Source organism: Varanus komodoensis, unplaced genomic scaffold (genome assembly GCF_004798865.1).
Source record: "Varanus komodoensis strain SLA01 unplaced genomic scaffold, ASM479886v1 scaffold1, whole genome shotgun sequence".
Lineage (NCBI taxonomy): Eukaryota > Metazoa > Chordata > Lepidosauria > Squamata > Varanidae > Varanus > Varanus komodoensis.
The window spans coordinates 37928147-37953634 of record NW_025335268.1 but is presented as its reverse complement, the minus strand read 5'-3'; the positions used below and the strand labels follow the sequence as shown (position 1 = coordinate 37953634).

The 25488-nt window shown below is 40.5% G+C and overlaps 1 protein-coding gene across 8 annotated transcripts in view; it reads right to left on the bottom strand.

Annotated features, from left to right (window-relative positions):
- The window catches only part of SYNE1 (spectrin repeat containing nuclear envelope protein 1), a 317660-nt gene that overhangs the window by 136586 nt on the left and 155586 nt on the right, over positions 1-25488 (bottom strand). For all 8 annotated transcript variants that reach the window (XM_044422636.1, XM_044422576.1, XM_044422595.1 and 5 more), the window contains 17 exons: positions 25065-25391; positions 24266-24418; positions 21690-21857; positions 20515-20691; positions 19022-19168; positions 17922-18047; positions 15396-15572; positions 13468-13733; positions 10798-12958; positions 9440-9777; positions 8330-8474; positions 6956-7174; positions 6146-6408; positions 5026-5191; positions 3325-3480; positions 2271-2423; positions 1074-1256 (listed from right to left, as the gene is read on the bottom strand). In XM_044422636.1, the coding sequence (XP_044278571.1) occupies positions 1074-1256; positions 2271-2423; positions 3325-3480; positions 5026-5191; positions 6146-6408; positions 6956-7174; positions 8330-8474; positions 9440-9777; positions 10798-12958; positions 13468-13733; positions 15396-15572; positions 17922-18047; positions 19022-19168; positions 20515-20691; positions 21690-21857; positions 24266-24418; positions 25065-25391 (5325 nt within the window). The remainder of the gene's footprint in view (positions 1-1073; positions 1257-2270; positions 2424-3324; positions 3481-5025; positions 5192-6145; positions 6409-6955; positions 7175-8329; positions 8475-9439; positions 9778-10797; positions 12959-13467; positions 13734-15395; positions 15573-17921; positions 18048-19021; positions 19169-20514; positions 20692-21689; positions 21858-24265; positions 24419-25064; positions 25392-25488) is intronic.

Sequence of the window (25488 nt, the reverse complement as noted above, 5' to 3'; positions counted from 1 at the left end):
AGTGAGGGGAAGTACCATCTCCTTGGTGTACTGTCTGTTCCTGTCAGCAAGGGAACTAGGACTATAAATGTCAGCAATCTTGCAGCAGGAGGATGCTAATTCTTCATTTAGGAACACAGGAAACTGCTTTATGCTGAATCAGACCTTTGTCCATTTAGCTCAGTATTGGCACCACTGCCAGAGTTTGAATCAGCGGTTTTCTCCAGGGTTTCAGGAAGAAAACTGAAGATGCTAGGGATTGGAATTGGGATCTTCTTCATGCAAATCCTAGAGAGCCACTGACAACTCTGCAGTTCCTCCAAGATAGCTAAGGATTGTCACACAGGCATTCTGTATACTGAGCTTTATTTTACTCATTGCTAAAAAATGACCACATTGGTCACCAACAATATGAACTCGCAATAGTTCTCAGCAATTTGGGTTAATAAACAACAATATAACTTATTCAGTACTTTGAAATACAGACCGTGCACCCCTTGGCTAAAGGAATGCAGCAAAAAAGTGAGCAACAAGCTCTTTATTCAGTGCCTTGATGTACTTTTTTCAGGCATTTAGAACTTACTACCTGCGGTCCCTTGATGGAGGGATTCTGCTCTCAGAAGATGTTTCTACCCAGTTTTGGGGATGAACCCTCTCTTCCCGCATCACCCCATTCAGTGGAGTTCCCTGACTACCTGCATAGCCTTTTCGGAAAGCTAGAAGTGCTGCTGGGGAAGAAAGATGGAGAAAGTTTGTTTTTACCAGACCATATCTAGGCTCAGCCTACTGGGGATGTTTTGTTGTTTATTGGTATAGATGTTTTAATTGATTTCTTTATTTAATTTTTATGCTTTGTTATGGTTTTATGTAAACTGTCCAGATAGACAAAAGGCTATTGTGATGGAATATAAAAGTGCTAAACAAACAAACAAACAACTTGAGATGTTCTTGTTTGAAAGCCACATTCTGTGCCTTATCAGCACTTCTATGGAATGGTGCCATGCACAGTGGACGTCACTGCGGACTACCCTAACTGTGCCAACAATGTCTTAGCAATGAACCAGGAAGCACATCAAATCAACTTGATACTATACCTGATTCAGCTTGGAAGCCCTGTACTCAGCCTGCCTCATCGTTTGCTGGTGGAGTGCTGTAAGTTTGCCTATCCGGCCAGTGAGCTGTTTAGCCAGCTGAGGATTCTGTTCTGCAAAGTCCTGGACAGCTGCATCTAGTTCCACCAGCTTTATGTTGCAGCTGTCCAATTCCTCACCCAGGACCTGCGGTGGGAGGAGAATAAGGGTTAGTTACAAACAAAAAAGCAGGCAGTTCTTCCCTGTCAAAGCTTTGTTGCCACTCTTACACTCTCTTCAGTATTTTACAGTTAAGCAAAGGAATAAGCAGGGAAAACAGTGCTCTTCTGGAGCGCCTAAACTTGCTGTCTTACGAAAATGGTAATAAGGGTTACATTAAGCCCTATGTTATGCCTGTCTTTCATGACAGAAAGACTATTTTGTCATAGCACAGATGCACTGAATTATCTCAATCCTAACAATTTGTAATATTTGATACATGTAAGTCTGTACAAAGAGGGTTGTTTGGTGCATTGAATTAATATTTCCGTCATTGATCTACTTAAAAACACACACCACCTATTTTATTTTCAATTCAAAAGGGACAAAGAGGAACATGATGCATTATGGCTGCCATTCTCAAGTCATTTGGGGATTTCACACATGCAGGATGAATCAAGTGATGATTTACATATGTGAACAAACCATCAGCTTACACTTTGCTACACACTGCTGGCACTAGCAAAGACATACCTTTTGTAGGTATGAGCATCATACTAACTCAGAACACTGGTCCATCTAGCTCGTTATCGCAAGCTGCAGATCTCCAAAAATTTCAGGCAGGAATTTCCAGCCTTGTGTTGAGATGTGGGGGACTGAAGCTGGGGCCTTCTTCATGCAAAGATGTCTGGCCCCTGAGCCACCATGTTGGAGCCTTGTCATGCATTCAGCTGACCCAACAGGTGATGAGAAATCAACAAGAGTCAGTTGGGGTTCTCACCTAGTGATTAATCAAATGGTCTCAAAATCTTTGATACCAGGCCCACTTAGGAAAACCTGGCTTCTTGCCACTCCAATGTTGAGGAATGATGCCTCCTTGCTCTTCCCTCTCTAATTGCACCCCTTTGGTCAGATTTCATAAATAAAAAATGGCACAGTATTTCATATACAGCTTGCTTGCTTATATAAAGGCACTTCAGGTAATATGGAATCTTTATTTACCTTCTGATCCATTTTAGCTTGTGTTATGTTATTTGTTTTTACTTTCAGCTTCAATAAAATGGAATTCAGCTCTTTTGCTATCTCTTGGATGTTCTGACCAAATTCTTGATTTAATAACTTGCTCTGCTGAGCATCTTTTTCTTTGGCTTGAATCTGTAAATATTTAAAGTAAAAAAGAACCACTAAGCATGATGCTTTACTGTACATCAGTTAGAAAGAAATGCATATGACTCATGTATTGAGCATCTTGAAAGTTGTGGCACCTTAGAGACTAACACACAGTTCTGCTAGGAACTTTTTCAGTCAAACACGTGCACCATCATCATGATGATCATCATCGCTACCACATTATATTTATATCCTGCCTGTTCTCCCCTTATGAGGAACCCAAGGTGGCTTCATTTTATCTTCACAACTAGAACCCAGTGAGGTTAGTTGAGCTGAAAATCCGTGACTAGCTCAAAGTCATCCCGTGAGCTTCATGGCTGAGTAGGGATCAGAAGCCCGATCTTGGAGGTCCCCAGTCCAACACTCTAACCACCATGTAACACTGGCATTAGAAAATTGTGACATGAGGAATCCCTTCACGGGCACTGCTAAATGTAGGTGAAGTAAATGGAATGAGGCTCAACAGAATCCTATCCCCTCCATGACCTTGACCAAGTATGGTAGACTGAGAAAACTGCAAGTAGGGGTCTTAGAAGAAAGAGGTAGAGGTAAATGTTGACAAGTGCAGACAGGCCCCCTGTTGCCAGAAAAGTCTGTTTCTCTCTGGTGTTCATAAATGTCCAAGGGCCAAGAGGGGCAGGGTTGGCATCTGAAGATGACGCAATGGGTTGCTACTAAGGGGCAGGGCTCAGAAGGTCCCACCTGCACCCTGACCCTGCTTGTTCATACTTTCCCTGGTAGGTGGCCTTGATTTTGAAATCTGGGATGTGGGAGAAGGCTTGATGTGCTCTGGGTAGTTGTTGCTGTTGCAGCCATTCATCTCCTGATAGTGACTGAAATGACCACCCTCAAGGAACTGATAGCATTTGCTCTAAGTATTTCTTACCTGCTCATGTATATTTACAAGTGCCAATCCCACTTCAGCTAATTGAAGAGAAAGTTCAGAAGGTAAAATGGTATAAAGTCCCAAGTATTTATTTTGTTGCTGTTCTGCCATTTTCTCAACAGCCTGACGGTGAATAATGGCTTCATTTAGGAGAACCTAATGGGACATGGAGGATATTACAAGGAAGGAAGGAAGGAAGGAAGGAAGGAAGGAAGGAAGGAAGGAAGATATGTACATTCATTAACAAAATAATGAGTGAAACTCTATTAACATTTATCCCAATGCAGAAATGTACAAATAGAATTTTTAATTAAAACATGTTTCCTCCCAGCAGTGTGTTTCATTTTGAAAGGAGAGATTATCTAAGCTAGTACTGAATACTTTTTCCAGCCCACAGACTGCACACTGGACCCAGATGCTTCTGCATCACAACAGGTCTCAAGGTACTTTCAGTATCCTGAGAATGGAAAATACCTTCTCTAGAGAGCAGCTCAGGAAGCAGTGATGGAATTTTCTTCATATGAGGTTTTGCTGAAGAACTAAAAGTAGCCCAAAAGACTGTATTCTGTTTAGCCCCTTTTCTTACTATCCTGGGTTGGGGATGGCTCTTTGGAAACTTCTGCAACTCCAGGCATCCTGCTTGTGCAGCCATCCCAGCTCAGAGAGATTAGGGAACATACCGGCCTTGCCAGAGTGAGCACCCCAGATGCAGAGCACGCCTCCTTTAACCAAGACCCTGATCTCTTCCAGGTAGGCAGGCCTATTGCTCAGATCTCCTTGTCCTGGCGTTTTGCTTCAGTTTACCTGCTTTCTGTCCCTGCTGGTTACTCAGTTTTGGTGGTGTTGTCTGCCATGGTGTGCACTTCACTATCATTTGTCTGCAGCTCTCCCAAGTTGGTAATTAACCAGGGCTGGGAAACAAGTCACCCCTTTCCTTGGCAGTAACTTCTATAAACGCTGCCTCCTTGAAAACTTTCAAAAAGGGGCAAAAGCATTCATCAGTGACACTTTACTAAAGGATGTCCTGAATTAGGAGAAGGGATTCCTGTCCTAAGCTAGGGATGCACAATGTATTTCAGTCCCTGGGGTCATATCAGATGTCTGCTGAGGGGGTGGGGTGGTGAATAATAATAATGCACCACAAAGAACTCACAGTCGTCCTTCTCTTGCACACAACTGAACAGCAACAAACCTTGGTCTTGCAGCAATAGTAGCAATACTATTGAAGACCCCTCCCCATGCCCATCTTTTTTTAGCAATCATTAAAAAAAAAAAGACAAGAAAGAAAAACACCTCTCGGAACAAGCTTTGTGATTTTTGCGATATAGCAGCAACCTTATTCCTGGAGCATTGCAGGAAGAAGGCAAGAAGGCAGAATGACGTCCCTAGAGCTTCCCTGGTAGCACCAGATGGATTTCAGGGCCACCAGATAGGGCTTGATGGACGACCTGCAGCCTACAGGCTACACTGTTTCCACCCCTGTCCTACACAAATCTTCTTCACAGTTTTCTCACTGTATGTATGTATGTCTGCTGCAGACCCTCAGTTTGCTTTATTGGATTCTGGGAGTATATTATGAATCGCATTCACACAGTTTGCACAGGGCCCTAGGGCAGTCTTCTGCAGACGTACACAGAGATGACATTGCCAGAGCCCAGTAGTGGAAAGCCCTATCAATCGACTCATGGAATTTTGACATACCTGTAATTCCTCGAGCTCGGCATCTACTTCTATTGTAGGATTTAATAAATATTCTTTGGCTTCCTGAATCCAAGATTTAACTTTATTAATCTCTCTTTCCACTTCTTCACGTTCCTTCAGTTCTTGTTTAACCACTTTCCCACTCCTTTTTACCTTTTGCTGCATACTAAACAAAATGGGAACATTTACCATCGTTGTTGTTGTTCTTATTATTACATTATGTTACATGTATACCCAACTTTTCTTCTCTTGCAAAAAAATCCAAGACAGCTTACACTGCTCCTCTCCACTTTATTTTATCCTCCCAACAACCTTGTGAAGTACGTGAGACTGAGAGTGACGGGCCCAAAATCAATCAGTGAGTTTAATGGCCAAATGGGGACTAGAACCCAAATCTCCTGCATTCCTCATCCAACACTTTATGCACCACACCACACTGAATAGCCAAATAGATGTTAAATGTAAATGAAACATTATTGGGAATAGAATAGTGAATGGGCGAGATTGTAATATGAACTCTAATGATGGAGGACAATTTTGTGTTCTGGCCCACTTTTAAAACGTGTATTCAGCAGTTAGGATCCATGCAATATCTATAGCTGTGCAGCACAGCCAGTGGGTTGGATCTTGGAGCTGCAGCACAGTGGTCGGGCAAGTGTTCATCTGCAGCTTCTCGAGGGAAGGCAGCAAGCCTCCTGCATGCAACCCGGAGAGTCACTGCCAGTCAGTGTTAAGAATACTGGGCTGGATGGATCAAGGGTCTGACTTAGTAAAAGGCAGCTTCTCGTGTTCCTTTCTAGCTTCATCAGCACTGCCAGGAACATACCCGCTATGGAGTGCTGCTGATGGGTGTAGAGGGTGATGTGAACTTTGTTGATTCTCCTATCTATGAAGCCTCCCGTACTGCTGCCCCAGAGGGTCCCCAAGCCCTTTGGAACAGATTTGCAGGGAGGAGACTAAGGGGAGGTAGGCAGTGGAGAAAATGGATGCAGATCACTGTCCTCTCCATTGGATTGGACATCTCCCTCTGACAGAAGGTCATCTGTGGGAAACAGGTTTTGAATCCAACTGGAAACCCTATTTTTTAAAAAAAAATATTTAATGTATTTAATTTTCTTACTTGTGACATCTGTCCTGCATTGCTTTGATTTCTTGCATGATGGGCATTTGATCTTGGGAACCAGATGCTACCTCTACATCCCGGAGCATGCTAAAAGCATGTTGCTTGAGTAGACCCAAAGATGACAGTTGCTGTTCTAGTTCCAGAAGGAAATTACTATGATAATCCAGAAGATCCAGAAGTTCATTCTTTGAGGCCTTTTCTACTGAACTATCTGGAAGACGATCTTGCAGCTGATCTAGAGTGTCGGTTGCTTTTTGCATCTAAAAATGAGGTATTTTAAAACTTAAAAAAAATTCCTATAGTTCACCTTAACTTTTCATAGCAAGTTATAACAATTGTTGAAGTGCCAGTGGTGTAAATAGAATCCCCCAGTGCATTCTGTATATCACACAGCGGCAGAAAACCTGCGGTTGCCAGCACCACTAAACATGTTCAGCTGTGAGTTACAGTTAATCATGGCCCTCAGCTGAGAGTGTTTTCATGATACATATGGTATGTTTGCTACATTTAGCCTTTACAGAGTAGGAAATAGTCCAAGATGATTTCATATTAATGTTTTTACATCTGGCTTTAACACTTAGATTCAGTTTTGGATTCACCCTCTGGGATTAAAAATGATGCACCCAAGATGTGAACCGAAGTAAATGTAAATGCCATAAGAATCAATGGGATTTATTTCCAAGTACGATTCTGCAATGCCACCCCTGACTATAACCCTTTGAACAACAGCATTATAAACAAAATGTACATGCACAGAATGGACAAGAGAAAATGTTCATAGGTACCAAGTAAGTTTGATATTTATACCTTATCATTAAATACATTCCATTTCTGCAATGATTCTTCCAAAATCCTTTCTTGTACTTGGGCAACACTGCGGAGCCTTGTCCAGCGCTGCCAAACCGTTGTCATGGATCTGTTTATGGTTGCCTTGCTGGAATCATTGCCCATTTTCTCTAGCTGGCAGGCCTTGTCCTCCAGTGAAGTTATCTTCTCATGGAATGAGTTTACTATAGACACCAGGGACTGAGAAAGCAAAGGAAATTGATGTTCCCCTTATATAAAAGGTTTTAGAACGTATGGCAAAAATTGCGCTTTTATACTAGAGCCGAAATATTTTTTTTTCAGTAAAATGGATTGTTGTAGGTAGTGGGATTACTTCTCAAGCACAGAAAACTGTAAAATTTACTCTTTATGGTTATTGCTGCATTAAGGATAGATGATTTGCCCTTTATATTAAAAAAAGGAAAATTATCTTACAGATCATTAGTAAAAATAAAGAACAGAACAAATTTATTTATTTATTTAGAATTTTTGTATGCTGCCCCATCGCTTATAGCCTCGGGACGGCTCACATAAAATAAATAAACATAATATATAGTAAAATAATACAATTAAAAACCCAGAATCACCCTGGCTGCAAAATTAAAACTTATAGATATTATTAAGAGTTATTAAAATATTGTTTAAATAAAAAGTTCTTAGCCTGGTGCCGAAAAACAAATAACGACAGGCTCTGGGGAGCGCATTCCATAGACGGGGTGCCATTGCAGAGAAAGCCCTCCTCCGGGTACTTTGCCTCCTGATGTCTCTCACAGAGGGCTCCCGGAGGAGGGCCTCTGCTGCCGATCTCAAGGGGTGGGAGGGCAAATAAGGAAGCAGGTGCTCCTTTAGGTATCCAGGTCCCAAGCCGTTAAGGGCTTTATAGGTGATTACCAGTACCTTGAATTGAGCCCGGACTTCAATGGGAAGCCAGTGAAGCTGATAGAGGGCTGGGGTCATGTGAACATAACGCCCAGTCCCCGTCAGCAACCTGGCTGCTCTATTTTACACCATCTGAAGTATCCAGTCCGTCTTCAACCCCACGTAGAGCATGTTACAGAAATGACTCTGATATTCAGGAAATGTCCTTTTAGTTTTCTTTTAAAAAATAATCCGCTGTTTTAATTTAAACATTTAAATTATTCATTTTGGAGTGTCTTGATTTTTCATTTGACAGAAGTGTAAATCTATGTTAATGCAGGATAGAATTTATGGCATTGGCAATCATTCTCACAAATTGGATCACTTGTCTTGTTGCTATTGTGTCATTTGCTGACAGAACAGTGACATATATGTTTTGTCACTTTCTTTACTGGACAACACAGATAAATGAAGAACTGACTTTTTCAAAAGGTTTACCTTATGTGATGTTAGTTTTTCTTCTGCTTCAAGATTAGAAGTGGCCTTAGCTAGAGAAAATTCAGATAATCTCTTCTCATTCTCATTCATCAAGTCAATGACATGCTGCCTTGAGATCTGATATTCTTGCCACTGGAAAGCGCAGCTTGAAAAATGAAACATGGTTAGCAAAATGTCACAAATTGGTAATATTGCATATGCATATAAAATGTATACTTTGCTACTGCTAGCAAATATTCTCATATGCTGAATTCCAAGGAAATAATCCAGTTACTTTTATGTTCTAGAAATTTCAGTGTGAAAGATTTATTCTTGATCTTCACCCTCATTCAAATCAATTGCACATAACAGAGTTACTTAGTCTGGATTGGGCTATAAATGATATTACAATGAGTTAATTCAAATGTCACACAAGCAGATTTCTGTTCATGCAAATGGCAGTCTGAGTTTAATTTTATTTTTTTATTTAATTAACTTAAAGCTTTTATATCCCGTCCAACTACTAGCATCTCGGGATGGATTTACAATAAAAGTGACACAAATAAAATGGAACAATATAATAAACTTCAATATAATAAAACCTACAGTAAAACCTATTCAACATTAATGTAATGGGGAAATAAAAAGCGGTTGCCACATATTGATGGGCCAAAAGAAAAGAAAAGAAGCTACTGTTTTATCAAACAGCTCATAGATGCTGACGTAAATAGGGCCTAAAGCCACAGAACAGTGGCTAAAATCTAGCACTCTTCTATACAGCTGGCAGTAAAGATGGGTGTCTGCCTGTCACAAGAACATATTTGTGGGAGGCCCTCTAGCAATCAGGAACAGCAGACTGCATCCCTTAATCTGTCGCAACTTGTTCGAGAGATCCCACGAGAAGCGGAATGCAGAAAGGTTATGCAAATAGGATGGTGACCTAGTTGTTATTTTTAGAGGTCAACCAAGACAAAGGTCGTGGATTCATTTTCCCTTTCCTCAACTGCTCTCTCTTTGAAAAGAGAACAGCAATCTTCCACTCTGCATTCTCATTTTGTGCAACAACCCATATGAACGATCTACAACTGGACTACGTGTCTGCTAGGACATGCCAAAATCTGGAAAACATACCTTTGTAATAACTCTTTCTGGGATTCTGCTTTTTCTTGTGATTCCATACCCTTTTCTTCTAAAGCCTCTATATTCTGTGCCAGTTCATCTTTTTCTGTGGCTTGAATAAATGGTTCCATCTCAGACACAAGTGTCTGTAGTTCTTCCAAGTGGTCTTGGAATTGCTTTTCAGTGCTAAAAAATTCAATATGGTTCTTCAGGTTTTCCTCAGAGTTCTCCATATCGAGGCCATTTTGTGTTAGCTGCAGCAATTCCTGGGCATCTTCAAGCCAGTCGCTAGCAGCCTGAGCAACCTGGTAATACCTTTGTCCCAGACTATACAATTTAGTCAATTTTTCCTAAAACAAAACGATGAAAACAACATATGTAATCACTAAAAATCCTCAAGCAACTTCTGACACAGAAAGTTAGGGATACCCTAGTAATTTATCAGTTAGATTTCTGCTGTGGATATTATAGTTTTGCTAGAATGAACAATGACCCTGAACCCATGTTCTGTTCAAAATACTTTCTATCAGAACATTGTGCTAGTATTTAAGAATATGATACTCATCCAAATGCAGACCTGATTGTCCGTCTCAAGAGATAAGTTTGCTGTCTTCCAAAAAAGACAGCACTGTTGTGCAATCAAAAGCCACCCATGATGCTCTGAAAGTAAAGGTTTAATCTTTCAGCACTTTCCCAGTCCTAGCGCCCTCCAAATGTTTTGTACCACAACTCCCAAGATTTCTGAACACTGGTCTTGCTGGCTAGTGCTGGTGGGAGTTGGAGTCTGGATGGGCACAAGGCCAGGGAAGGCTGTCCTACAGCATATTTCCCATGAAATAGGTGGTGTGTTTTTTACCAGCATATTACAGCATCTTGTACTCATGTTCATTGCCATAGGCAAACCACAGCACAAGAAAGATCAGACCAAAATGGGAGATTAAACCCACATAGCTTTAGAAGCTGGGTACTTCAAAAACACACAGTGCAATTGCTGTTGTCTGCACCCCAGTCTGTGGGGTGCAGGCTGCGGACCCTGGTAAACTTGTTCTCACAGAGTAGAAGAAAGACTTTTCTGCTACTACTTCCTTCATCTGCAATTAGGATAATTCAAGTTATGAATGACCATTTCTGCCAACCAGAATTCAGATGTAATACTAAGGTACTCCATTTATATTTTATAAAGATTTTATTCCCATAATCTTCGAAGTTTGAGGTTGCAGCAACAGCCATGGTGTCAAAGCAGAATCTAAATTTGGACTAGGAGATTAGTCAGGGTTATTATACCACATGCATTGTGCTAAGCTATGTTGTTAATAATATTTCTTATCAGGACTGGTTCAAGAATTTTAAAAAATGCAAGTTTCACTCACCTGTCTTTGGTGTATTGCTTCTTGGACTTCGCCATCAAGTTCAGAGAGTTCAGCAAGGCTGTTTTCTAGGTCAGCTGGTATCAGCTCCTTAGCCTTCATGTACTTTTCCTTTTCTTTATTGCTTAATGCTCTCATTATCCTCAGGCTAGACTGTACTTCTTCCTGCTGGATCTGAACTTTACGGATCTCTTCTTGAATACTATTCAGCTTTAAATCAGTTCTCAGTGGTTCATTCAGTTCTGCCTTAATATGCCTCAGCCAGTCAAGTGAGCGGCATATTTCAGTCTGGAAATCTATGCTTTGCACCAGCCTGTTTTCACACTCAATCACAGTATCACCAACAGCCGTATGCAGTGCGTTCAGCATCTCCTGCCATGTTCGCACCTGATGGTTTGCCCCCTCATACACAGATGGGTCAAGCTGGGAAGAAAGCATCTCAAGTTGTTCAGCAATGCGTTTCAAAAGGATCCCAGCATCTTGCAGACTTCCGGCCAATGAATGGTACGTTTTCAATTTTTCTTCCGCTGGAAGGGTTTCCTCATTTACTTCCGCATGTTCTCCTTTTACAGAATTCAGTTGTGCCTCAAGTTGCTGACACATTTTTTCATGCTCCTGATATGCCTCCATCATGTCTTCTAACTGATTCACTTTCTGCTCCAGTTGCCTTTTTAGTTTGTGATACAAGGTTGTGAGCAGCAACATGTCTTCTGGTAGCCACGGCTGTCCGGTGCTTCTAAAGGCTTCCTTCTTCTGGTTTAATTCATCGACTGCAGCGCCAAGGTTTATGACTTCAGTCAGGACATTTCTGTAATCCTGTTGCAGTGACACAACTTCTTTGGCTAACAGGGCGGAAGGGGACTTCTGCATGTTTACAACCTGATCTTCCAACTCAGATAGTGCCTTTGTTGTCAATTCAATTAAGGATGCATATTCTTTACGGGCCAAAATTGCTTCTTGGACTTTACAGAATTTATCTTTAGCCAGAGCAACGATCACATTACACTGGTGAGGCAAGGCACTAAGTTTTTCCTCAAGATAGGAACGATCCATTTCATTGAGTGATGGTAAGATCTCCTGGCCAGCTCTTTGCAGCATCAAGAGAAGGTTTTCATATTCAGGAAACTGTTCAAGAATCTGTTGATACTTTGCTAGCTGGGAGTAAAGTTCAGAATTGCTATTCATTAAATTTATCTCTGGAAAGGAAATTATATCAGATTGTTTTAGCCAGTGGGAAGCTTTATCCAAATCTTCCTTGAAATATTTCCTGGAAACCATGTGTTTCTCAAGTTCTATTAAGCGCTGGTTGCATTTTTGTAAAATAGCATCATACGTGTTCTGTAGCTCTTGCAGTTTATTTAATATCTCACTCTTTTCTTGTTCTGTTGTTTCCTTCATTAGATCCCTCCCTTGAGACCACAGTCCTGAGATTTCGCTCTGGTAGGCCTTGAGGCTGGCCTGTGTGCTCTTACAAGTCCTGATCTGTTTGCTTACATCTTCTGGTAGCAAGCAAATATGTTCATGGAACATTACCTTTTTCTCATGCTGTTGAATCTGATTCATTGCCTGAAAGGCTGCCAGGAGGAACTGAGTCCTTTCAGATAATGCCTTGTTTAAGTGCTTTCTCCTCTGCCCAACCAGATCAGTAAGGCAATCCACATGATTTTGGGCATCTGATAGGCATTTCTGGAGCATCTGTCTTTCATTAAGCCCAAGATTAGTCATCACCCTATCTGCATCCTTTATAAGCCCTTTCAAAACAAGTTGCTTGGCTTCCACTTCACTGCAAATGGTGAGATGATCCATGAGGATGTTTTGAGCTAGTTCAGGAGGTGGACTGTGTTTGAGAGCTTCAGAGATGCTTGGCTGCTGCTCTTCAGCCCAGTCCATTAATTCCTGAAGTTTAGCCTGCACCATACTCAGCTCTTCTAATGTGGTGACACACAGTTGTATTTTCCTCTTGATAAGGTCCTCCAGCTGAATCCACCGCTGCTCAAAGTGCCCTGTCTGCTCTTTTACCAGTTCTCTGTCATCCAAATTTAAATGTTCTGTCATCTTCTGCTTCTGATCTTTTAAATCTTCCAGAGCAAACCGTCTCTCCTGCAGAGCCAGTGCCAGCTTTTTTAATGCCTCAAGGTGTGTAGCTGTACTTTCAGCATCTGATCTGTTAAACCAAGAAATAAATACCACCACAATGCTAATGTTAATATAATCAACAAAGGAAAATATTCTGGGGGGAATGTTAGAGCAAAATAAAACACCCAATCATCCTTTAAGTATTATTGGCAATGTTTTTAGCCATTTGCAAAGCAATTGTGTGCAAATACTTATTGCAACAATAATAATACAGTATTGCAGTTCCTTTAAATAAGCAAACAAAATCTTGCCAGTTCCTGAACTTAAACAGTAGGACACTTTTCCTCTAGAATGCCAGTCATGGAAAGGGATGAAGCAGTGCCTATCATGCAAGGAAGCAAATGAAGCACACATTTAGATTGCTCATTCTGATCTTTCATTTTGTTACACAGCTAAATAGCATAAGGCGGTTCCGTATATTAAAGAGAGTGCATTTCTGTACTTGTCTAATGATAAGTAGTCACCTCAGTGATACATTGATCAAAGTATCAGTTCAAATTTGCTTGACTTATCCCATGAAAATCAGACTTTTTGTACCTTGCCAAGTGGTCCCATTCCTGTGTAAACTTTTCCAGAAAGACTTCGACTACATTTATACAGTCGTGGTAATCTTTTGTCCTCTGGAGATCATCCTCCCTGTGTAGGAGTACATTGCTGGTTTGAAGGCAAAGGTCCAACCAATGGTTGCTCAAGTGTCCTATTTCCTTGTGCTCAGGTGCCTCTTGTCCTTGGGTTAATTTGCTCACCTTTTCAGTCACAGCGGTCAAAGCTGCCTGCTTCAACTGCAGCTTCTGACTGAATTCCTGTATAAGGAGATAAAAAGGAAACAGACCAAGGAAGAATTCCTGTTAACAGCTCAATGAAAACCTTTAATGCATGTTTCTTTAGCTGAATCGTGAAAACATAAAGAAGATAGAGCAGCATTATTCTGTTCCATAAGGTACAGAGATTTCCCCTTCTACAAAATCATGGGAAACAGAGGTAAGAGTTGTTTCAAATGCTGAATCTTCCTGCCAGATTTTTACTGAAAGTTTTAGGTTTAATGCAACAACTTTGTTTCCCTCTTCCCTATATCCTTAGAAAGGGAATTACCACTTCTTGGCTCTATGTATTCTAGAGTAGCTTAACTTCTTGTATGCTCTTCCTTTCATGTCCAGTGAACAATGGAGTGACAGATAGAAACCTTGCTGAAGACACTGGGCAAAGATTCCAGCAACAACTTTTTAAGGGGAAAACTCTAATTTACACATAGATGCATGTAAATAGCTGCAACATTTTTTCACTTTATGGGAAAGGCAGTTTTAGTACTGGAAGCTTTTAAATCTGTTTCTCTATTTTTAAAAAAAAGGACTTACAGATGGTGTAATACATTTGTATCTTCACTGCCAAAGTCAGTCCTGTTTTCAACACAGGGCAGTGTTTTCCATAAGAAAAGATATTCAAATACTACTAACTAGCAGTGTCAACAAACTTGAGAACTGCAGCAGTTAAGACACTCCCTTACTTCCAATGTCCCTCAAACCTATTTGAAATGCAAGGGAGTAATAGTTTCCATTGCATTCTACCAATTAGTTGAGCTGGCAGGCCATAGAAACTTTCATCTTTAAAGATCAAAGTCAGTCCTCCCTGCTGTTGTCCTCTCTCTACTTAAGCAATAGCTAGTTTTCTTGGAAAGGAAGGTGCACTAGAACAGCTGTACATAAACTCTTCTTGAGATAACCGAACTCTTGTAATGTTTCTGAACTCTTGCAAAAAATCATTGGAAAAACCCTAAACTTTTGTAAGGGGTTTTTTTTTTTTTTTTTTTTTGAAAGCTCAAAGTAACTGGCGGGGAGCTCACACATACATTCTACCAATTAGGTAGTCGATAGTTTGCAAAACTTGACATACACAGAAAAATTTGCTAAATTTGCTAGCAATTTTACTGCCTACTACACCTAACTGGTGTACTGGGATGCTCAAATGCTATTTTTTCCATGAGTAAGTACCTAATGCAATGTTAAGATTTTAGAAAATTTTCCTGTTCATGACTTCTGGAAGCTAAACACTGCATGTCTCTGATCAGTTTGTTTGGCCATCAGAAATTGTCCTTTCATTTAAAAAACAACAACAACACTATCTAGTACTACAGAATCAGTGCTAGATAATCTGAAATCAATAGTGAACTAGCTATTTCTTATTTACTGATATTGAATCTCAGAGAAGCTCCATTTACTGATCATGCTTTGCTTGTTCTTAGAAATGAAATCAGCTGTAACATTCAAAAACACCCTGAACCATTTGACTATCACATGAACAGATAAAGTGCACTCCCGTCCCACCTTTGTTCTGCATACTGCACTTGTTCAAGAGGAATACTGTAGAGCTGTCAAACAGAACAGTGCCAAAGAGCAGTAAGTAAATAAATGGACAAATAAACGGCTAGTGCCTACTTCCCTTTTACTTAAATTACAGCTATTCCTTACCTTCACCTGCAAAACCATATTCTGTGCAATGTTAAGTTCCAACTCTGCCCCTCGTCTCTTCATATTTTGCAGTTGCTGATCTGCATCTTGGAAATATATTGAAAGCTCTGCTTTCATTTGCTTTATTTCTTCCCAGCCCTGAGCAAGGTACTGAGAGTTCATTATCCGATCCTCAATCTGGAAAATACATGCAAGAGTAATGGGAACATTTTAATGCAATGATCGATGGCTTGTCTCAGAAGTACACTACCACGCTATGTTGCACAGATTCTTGAATAAGCCATGTAGAACGGGGTGGGGACAGGCCACGGGGCTGGAGGAGAAAGAAAGCTTGCATAAGTCTTGGTAATGATGATTCCTTACACCTGTGAAATGTCAAAGCAGATGCAAGCAAGTCACAGGAACACTCACTCATTGAAGAATTTGATGAAACAGGACAAACCCTGCAGCACTGATGCGAAACTAAGGAGTCAAACTGGTTTAGAGACGCAGCAGTTATAAATAGATTTAAAAGCTTTCCTTTCCTGGCTGCACTCCAAGAACTATTGTGACCTACATGCCTCTTTTGGACAAGGTGAAAACCTTTATTTACTTCTATTTGGCTTGGTGGATGAATTATTTGCCTTTAGCTGCACTTGTAGAATGTCTTTTGCTTAGTCCAGAATAATGTAAAACAGAACAAAATATGGTATTCCCAGTATCTGATAAGTTTCCTTCACAGCAAACAGCAGGTTGCCTTTAAATTTAGCCATGGCAAAAGCTTGCTATCTCTTGCTCCTTGATATTCATTCCTTTCTCCTTATTGTCTCTCTTTCTAGGGCCTAAAAAACAAGGAGTTTTTTTTAGCACAGTTTTGTTTAGACTACAAGTTGTCTGGATTTGTATTATTCACATCCATAATAAATCTTAATATAGATTTGGATGTTTCTGTGAGTTACTTTACATTTTTTGCAATTGACAGAGATGCCATGATTGAAGCATTTTAGTGTACAGCTTTGTTATCTGTCAGTAAAAATGTGTGGGTGCACACTTACAGCTGCCAAAAATGGGGAGTCTTACCTGGCCAGTATCTATCTATCTATCTATCTATCTATCTATCTATCTATCTATCTATCTATCTATCTAAAACTTTTATATACTGTCCACTACTGAGGTCTTGGGACACTCTTACAATAAAACAAAGTGGAGCACAGCATCCAAATTGGTTTTCTATACAATAAAACCCCACGTTAAAGTCAGACGCAAACCTGAAAACAATGGGAAAATAAAAAGGTTTTAGCCTGGTGCTGAAAGGAATAAAGTGTTGGTGCTGGGCAAACCCCTCTGGCAGGTGTATTCCATAACTGGGGTGCTCCCACAGAGAAGGCCCTTCTCCAGGTAGCCACCCTCCTAATCTCCTTCAAGGAGGGCTTCCAAAGAAGGACCTCTGCCCCAGATCTTAAGGGGCGGGTAGGCACATAGGGAAGGAGATGCTCCTTCAGATATTCAGGTCCTAAGCTGTTTATGGCTTTGTAGGTCATCACTAGCACCTTAAATTGGGTGCAGACTTCAATTGGTCCCTTCTCAGAATTGCTTTCTACCTCTTCCACTTTGATTTTTTTTAAGACTGAGAAATATACAGTTGTGAATTGCTTGCCTTGTCCAAAAAGAAAAAGAAAAAATAGTGCAGCATTCCCCCCAGAAAGGGCCAGCGACTGGTGGCCAGAGATGGGGCTCTGAGAACACAAGCAAACAACCAGAAAACGACAACAGGGTCATGAGCACAGCAAGGCACTCTGACAAGACAGATGCTGTCAATCAGGATTGGGGGATACTGACTGGAAATTGCATCATTTATTCACAGAGCGGATTGCTATGCTGTGTGAACTTGCCCACTGGAAACCAATCTCCCTTCTAGAAATCTTTCCTGTGGAAACATAGCTAAAAGCATTCTTGTTTTTTTAAACTGACTTCAAGAACTTTTTACATTCATGAGCACAAATGCACAAAACAGTTCTATAATGTACTGACATTATTATAGTTGATGGATCATGCAAAGGGATTAAAGCAATGAGATACCAATTTACGGGTGATTAGGATTCCTTATTTGCAATTACCGTTTATTTGCATGGTAGACTCTATTTGAAGCAATATTTTTTTTACCAATGAAATCTACTAATGTATTTATGCTGTCACATATATGCATAAAGTATCAAGTGCAGTGCCCAAATCTAATCTGCAAACTCACTCTGAAGTTTCCGATATTTCTGCAGTAGGAAGTCAAACATTCCTAGAAGAATAATATTTGTAAATTTTAAATGTTGGCACTTATCCACCATAAACCTACACCACTTCATATCTTCTATGTATTTCTATATCCATTGAGATGTTATTCATGTATACCTTTTGGAGCAAAACCTCCTTGTACAGAATATGTACAGCAGCTGTTTCTTCAAACTAATATGACCTAAAATGACTTTTGAGACAAAGTAAGACAATTACACCTCTAAAAGGATTAGAAGAAGTCTACCAATGTTTATCCCATACCGTTTGCTTGGTTAGTTGAATGTCTGTTGCTATGTTTTTCACAGAGCTGTCTGATAAATCACACATAGAACATAACAGATCCAAATAAGTGCTTGCTTGCTCTTGCAGGGCTCTGAAATGCTTAACCTAAAGAGAAAATGAAAAGTTTTTCATGAAAACGCATTATTTTACACAACACTCCAAAGAAATGACAACAGCAGAAAGCATCATTGAGGTTACTTTTATTAGTGTGAATCAGGAAATCATTATGTAAGTAGCATAAATGATTATAAATCTTTGTATGATAACTATTAATTGAATACTACAGTAAACCATGTAACCATCTACCTGCCTTGTTCACTGTATTACAACATGCTAATTTTTAAGATTACTTTCTCATTTTAAGGGAAAGAAGTATCTGTTAGGCTTAGATGGATAGTTACATATGGGTGATATATTCAGTCAAAGTTTGAGCTACATACTGCTTTCACAGAAGAAAAGCAACAGGGTCTTACTGAGGAATCAACAATGAGGGACTAGCTGTCTAGACAAACTAATTTTTCTCCATCTGAAATCTTTCAGCGCTGTCTGGTTTCTCTGCATAACATCTTAATCCAACCTAGTCTTAATAGCATTACAATGTCGCGTATCAGCTTTCTGAAGGCCTGTTCTGTAAGAAGTGTTTCTCTTAATGAAAGTAAGATAGGACATTATTGTTTTTACATAAGCAGTATAACATTTGCAAGTCAACTATTTAAACAAGTCAACTACTATTGGGATGTGAAAACTCAAGGAACCCAAGCAGTTTCCAAGGTTCCCATCCTCTTTATTTTACCATCACTGTGAGGTTGGTTCTGCTGAACATCCATGTCTGGCTGAAACTCATGGAGAGAGCTTTATGGCTGAGTGGAGACCATCACTCTGATTTTCCGAGCTCCAGTGCAACCCTCAAATTATTATGCCATTCCTGCAGCGAAATTCCTCAATATGGGTCCATTTCATACAGAATGTTTAGTCTTACATTTTCATCAGTTCAGTAGTGTTTTACACATACTGTTGCAATACCCTGTGGTTAGAGTGAATTACATTTTGTTTTGGTCCTTTCCAAGTGGACTGTTTACCTGCTTAACAGCCTCTGCCATGCTGAAAGGTGGGCGAGGACTTGGCTTTAACTCTGGCTGAACTGCAGAGAGCCAAACCTTGCATTGCTGGAGGGTATCTTGATGGTTAACGTGCTTCTGGAGTTCATGCTCCAAACTCTGGTATACCTATGAAGAAGCAAGAATAAGTCACTTAATATCTCAACTGCTGAACAATGGGGGGCAGGGGCTTCACTAACATGACAGGCCAGCAGATTAAATATAGCTACAGAGCTTGCAGAAAAGCAGCATTTTTCCAGTATTGGTGAGTTTTTCTCTCTTTATATGCCTCATTTCATACACTGACTTGAAAGATTCTGTATTCCAAAATGGATTTCAAGAGCAATCATGAACAAGGCTGGCCCTTCCACAGGATGGGTGAAATCCTCTGCCTCAGACAATATGAGGAGCACCAAATTGTGCCCTTCCCTCTGTTCCCCCAGCAGGACAGCCCACTGCCAGCTCCTTCCCAAGGGGTGCTCCACTGCCCCTCTCTCACTATGGCATCTGCCACATTAGGAGAGTGGTGCCAACCGGCCCATCTGGAGCCCTCTCCCATTCAGCAGCACTGGCAGGTGCCCCGGAGCACCCCACTGGTGCTGTTGCAGGAAATACCGCAGCGAGAGTGGCTGTTTTCACATGGAGAATTGTCTCGGTACAAGCCAGAAAATGGATCGGCTTTCTGAAGAGCTGCAGCAACTGAGCAAATGGCCAGAGAGGGCTCTTTGGGAGACAGCCCATGACAAATGCCTGGCTCAGAGGAGAACCTCCTTCTGAGCAGTCACTGTAAGAGAAGTGCCCCTGGAGATTGTGTGCACAGGCTACTTCCTAAAATCCCCCCATGCTTGGCTAGAAATGGCCCCATGCCCTAGAAATGGTGCTGGGGCAGAGGCGGCTGCAGCAGTGGGACATCTGCACTTTCACTTCAGGGAGCCGGAGAAATTGTGCCAGGCCTGGGCAGAAGATAAACTGGATTTCTTCATTTCTTTCTGTCTGTGATCATGTTCGGCCTTCAGATATTTTTATGAATTCATTCCAATATGGTGCTCATTTTGTATTCAGTTTGCTCGTGTGGAGAGGGGCCCAGCTCTCACACATTTCAGTCTGCTCAGATAGAGTTCTCCAGTTCTTAGGAGGGGAGGAAGGGCACTGGGGAGCAGGGGACTTGGCTGTTCCAGGGTCACCTATGAAGATGCTCAAGCAGAGTGTTAGGACCAGTCTGCCTGGGAAAAGGAGAGAAACATTTCAGAACTGAAGGGAGGAGACTGAGGGGGAGTTCTGAAAGGTTGGGAAGCGATGGAAGTTTCAGTGTGGATTCAACTCTTCCCACATCTCAAGAACTTTGATGATCACTGTTCTGTAACCTCTAAAGTCTCATATGGGTTTACTGGAGAGGAAAAGAGGGTGGGAGAGACTTCTTAGACCCACTAGCACCTGTTTGCATTGTTATAACACTTGCGTGGATTGAAACTTACTCTTTGAGCTGTGCTGCATATTGCTGAATAGCTATCCCTTGTTCCCTGCAAGTGGGTTTCGATATTTTGCTTAAATTTTGCTTGAAGGTGTTCCGCACACTCATTGATCAAGTAATCTCCCTTCCTTTTAAGGCTGTTCAGGCGATCTTCAAATCCAGCAATTTCTTCCATCATTGCCTAAGAGAGCAGCATTCAGAGCGCCACAGCTTATTAGAGAAAATGCCTTCAATGCTAAATTTCTTTCATTTGCCCATTTTAAAATTCACATCCTGAGGTTTCACAGGGGGAGAGGGTTTTATATATATAGTCCAACTTATATGGTCCCCTGGAAAAGACAGTGATGGTATTCAGACATAACAGCAAAGCACAGTTTGTTGCTACATGCATGGCCAGATGCAAACTTCAGGGTCATGCACCTTCTTGGGCATAATCCTTCTGCATATGAGCAGATAAAATTAAAAACATTCTCTTCTGGTTAATAGCAAGTCATAGTCTGCTATTATATCTGAATACAGCAAATTGTGTTTTGTAAAAATGAGGATTTTCTCACATAGTCAGGATATTAAGCATAGTTTGATCCTCATTTTGAATCTGGTTTGTGGGCCCACGTTCAGAGCTGACAGCAAAGTATCATCTGATGCTACTTTTCCCATCCACTGATATGTAGAAGGGGAAATGGGAGGGAGAACAAAGGCCTGATGCTCATGGGTACTCATAAGCCATGGTTTGCCATTATGTCAGGGTACAGTCACTGTAAAACCAGCTCAGACGGTAAGAGTCTCAATTGGGCAGGGAAGTAAGGGCACTTTGAGCAATTTTCAGATATTACAGAGATGGTGAAACTCACCTCTATTAAAAATATTTATAGCATTGCTTTTCTTTGGGCTTTTATTTAAAAGACACAAAGCATTCAAATTTCCTAAAAAGGAAAACAGTAGTTTCCAAAATGAAGGAATGCTGTTCTTTGAAAAAGTTATACTGCAGTTTCCAAGTAAGTATGACATGATTAGAACATTATGAATTTCACACACACTAAGGATACTTTTTCTACTCAAAAAATTGATATCTTCAGAGGAAGTTAGACTGCTGGTACTGCAGCATTTACCTATCCAGGAGATGGAGAACGATCTGAGCCATTCCTTCAAGACCATTTGTCGCTACACACTAAGACCCACCTTGTGATTGGCTAAATGCTGTGTTACAACTTCAAGACTACTATTCTCCATAAGGTCAGGAGTAACCAGCCTGCTCGACATCTGCAGCAACCACTTTTCCACATCTTGCAAGTCACTGTGATATTCCTCATGCTCTTTTACTTTTACTTCCAAGACTGCAACATGGCCCTGCGTGTTTGCAGAAACCAGAAACTTTTAAAAGATAGTTTCAAAATTATAACAATGTCAGCATAGCACCTAGATGAGCAAGAGTATTTTTTTAGGTTCCTTCATGGGAATGCCCCAAATATAAACACATCACCTTATTTCTTTGTTTTCATGACTCTGTGAAATTAGAGCCGTATGCCAAGGCACTTTTGAACAGGCTGCAATGGTTCCTGGAAGGATCAAAACAAAATGTGTCTACCCTTTTCAGCAGTGTCCCCATGCATTGTCCCTCAGGCTAAATTCTTCTCTTTTTCTCTTCTCTTTTCCAGGGTTTTCCAGTAAGCAGCCTTGATGGTTTCATTAGAAAGTCAATGCAACCAGAGAGGAGGCTGCCTCCAGGCCTCCACTGTTAGACTATGAGTTAACTGGGCTGAAGCTTGATAGGGCAATTGAGAATTGGCAAGGGGCACTACATGGGCTTCTAATAGTTGATGGGGAAAAATAACTGCAGAGGAACCCTGTTTAAAAGTAAGAATGGCATTCTTAAATAATAAGCCATCCAGGTATAGTATACGGCATTTCGTATTGGGATTCCGCAGATCCAAGTCAGCCATGCAGCTTCCTGGGAGATTTTGGGCCAGCCACTCACTCTCACAGTTTTGTTGTTGTAGGATGAAAGGGAGCTATGTAAGCTGCACTGAGTTCCTCCCGAAAAGAAAAATGGCAGAATAGAAATGCAATGTAATCAGAAACCTGGATCTTTGCTTACTTTTTGGTGCCTGTGATCTGATTTGTCTTATTCCCAGTGACAAGGAAAAAGGCAAATTTTAGAGAAAGGGGTGCACTTTAATGGTGGCAGAGGAGGTGAAGGGGGAATGGCAGAACTGGCCCATCACATTGACCAAAAGGAGTAGGATTGCCCTAGTGTAGAGGCCTTCACCAGAAGATCATGTATTCTACATATGGGGAAAAACACTTCTGCCTTTTTCAGCACTACTCCCACACTTGGCTGCTTCATGCTCTTCTCCTTTCCTCAGATGGCCAATCATAATCAATCAGGAATTACCTCTCTAAGCAGGAAAAGCACATGCAATTAAGGACAGATGTGGCTTACACTTTGGATCACATTAGATAGGCCACTGAAAGTATATGATCTGTACCTTAATGTGCAATTAGCAGGTTTTTTTCCTAAAAAGAAGGAACCATGATTTCTTTAAACAGGCAAAGTGCTTCTAAATTGCCAGTGTCATGCTGTAATTCCTGGGTTAACTCAGGACATCCCCAAACCAGCAAGCAGTAAGTGTGTTGCCTCCCACATGCCCATAACTTCTGTTTTCAATGAACAATCCAGGAATATCCTGTTCTAGAACTGTTTCATGTGAACTGGATTGTTTATAGATAAATCCAACATTTTCCCATGATTTGTTGCTGGGTCTTCTATGGTAATTGAAACCTAAAACAGTAAGCTACTAGGAGGTGGTATTTTTTTCACTTTGCTCATTTCCAGAAATTCCTTCTTTCTGTTTTTGTTGTTATTATTCATTTCATATCGATACATTTTAATAGCTGTAACTTTCTGGGTGGTACACAAATATTCATAAAATTAGAAATTACAAATGCAGATAATTGAACACAATATCAAATTTAATATACAAAAGTTTAACCCATTTAAATAGCTAAAAACATGATCAGTAAAAATGCTAGACCTGTTAAAAATATAGCTCATACAAATGCACCTACATATGCCATTAAACACTATTAAGTGCTAAAAAGACATCTCTTAATCTGGAGCCAAAAAGGTGACAGAAGTGGTACCAAGAGAGCCTCAGTGGGGGACAGAGAAGGCCCTCTCTCTTGTTGCCACCCTCTGAGTCCCCATTGGAGGTGGCACTCAGAGAAATGGGATGGTGTAACATAGTGTCCTACAACCGCAGGGGATTGGACTCGATGGCCTTCATGGCCCCTTCCAAGTCTACTATTCTATGATTCTCTGAAGTCCTTAGATGCTGATTGCTGAACAGGTAGGTTCAGCTCAGGGGAAGCATCCCAAGAGATGTATGGCTTCATAGATTAAAACTCTTAATGTGAATTGGGCTCAAACACATACAGACAGCCAATGCAAGTGGGCCAGGACTGCTTGTAGCATGACATGCAAAACTATCTCATTCTAATGAAGATCTTCAGCCATTTCTCTCATTGTACTGTTAATTCAGTAGAATTTCATTGATGTAAGTGGTTTGAGAAAGAAGACAAGAATCCTGTCTCATTAAAGGCAACATGTATTTAAACTTACTTTTGAAATCCTATGTTGCAAGCCTAAATTCACCTGTAGGAATAACTTTGGCTATTGGGCAGTATAGAAATGAAATATGTAATATTGTAATCTTACAGCAGGAAAAAAATTCTGTATGAAGAACTACATATTTTACCTTTGCTGTGTTGCAAAGTTCCTGGTATTCAGTTTGAAGTTTTTGGATGTTCTCTGCAAAATTAGCATCATGTACCAGTTCAAGGAGGCATTCTCCTTTTTCCGTCACAGATTTTATTGAAGGTTCATGTGACAGCACAGTCTGCTGGATTGACTGAAATGAGAAATGCATTTTAACAAAGGGTTAAAATCAATATAGAATGTACCAATGTATAGAACATGAAAGAACTTTGGGGAAAAGTTGCATTTTATCCTTAAGTGCACCTGTTTCAGCAAATATGGTAAAAACAGTTTGTGCTGAAATATTTTCCCCTAGAAATCTTTTAGAGTAAATTTCAGGTGAGCAAAAGACTCAGCTTTATCAAAATCTCCAGGCTGATACAAAAAGTTCCTTGAAAATTATTCTCATTCACAATCTGAACACTAATCAGAAAGAAAATAGTTCACAGAATTTTATTACAAATGGTAAAAGGTATCAGGATGACACAACTTATAACTCGCAACCTGAGGGTTGCTAAGGAGCATTTATCACAATGCATTTACTGGGTGCAAAAGCATTGCATTGCTGGGACCATGTTCAGCTTCCAGGAGGTAGTCTTAAAACTTGTTAAACCTGCCTTATATAGTCATTATGTTTACATTCTTGCATGGAAATCAGGAATAGCAATTTAGCTAACAGGTACCAGTGTGCATACACAAGCAATTTAGACTTTTAAGCAAGATTATTTTATAGCCCTATATAAAATACTGTTTTTGTTCTGAACAATTCAGTTTTTTCTTAATAATCATAACCTCTTTACCTTGTATTTTGATAACTGTGCCTTTTTCTCATATAGCTCCATTTTGGGATCTACTGTGTCATGTAATATAGTTTGGTACTCTGATAGCCACTGAGTCTGCACTTTGTACTTATCTAAGAATTCCTTTGTTAAGTGCAGACACTTCTCTAAGGTTGTGTGTTCTTTCCTGATAGAGCAGGTCATGTCATCAAGTTGCTCCACACAATCACTAATCTCCTTTTTTAACTGTTCAGCTTCTTTTCCCTTCATGTACTTGATGGCTCTCTCTCCTTTTTCACGGGCAGATTTCAGCAAATTGTGCCCAGCATCCATGTCACTCATGAGATTCTGTGAACAGAAAAAGTGGACAGTTTGAGTGTGGCCAAATATTAATTCCCTTGTGCACATTCAACTATATCACTGTGGTCCAAACTGTGATATCTTG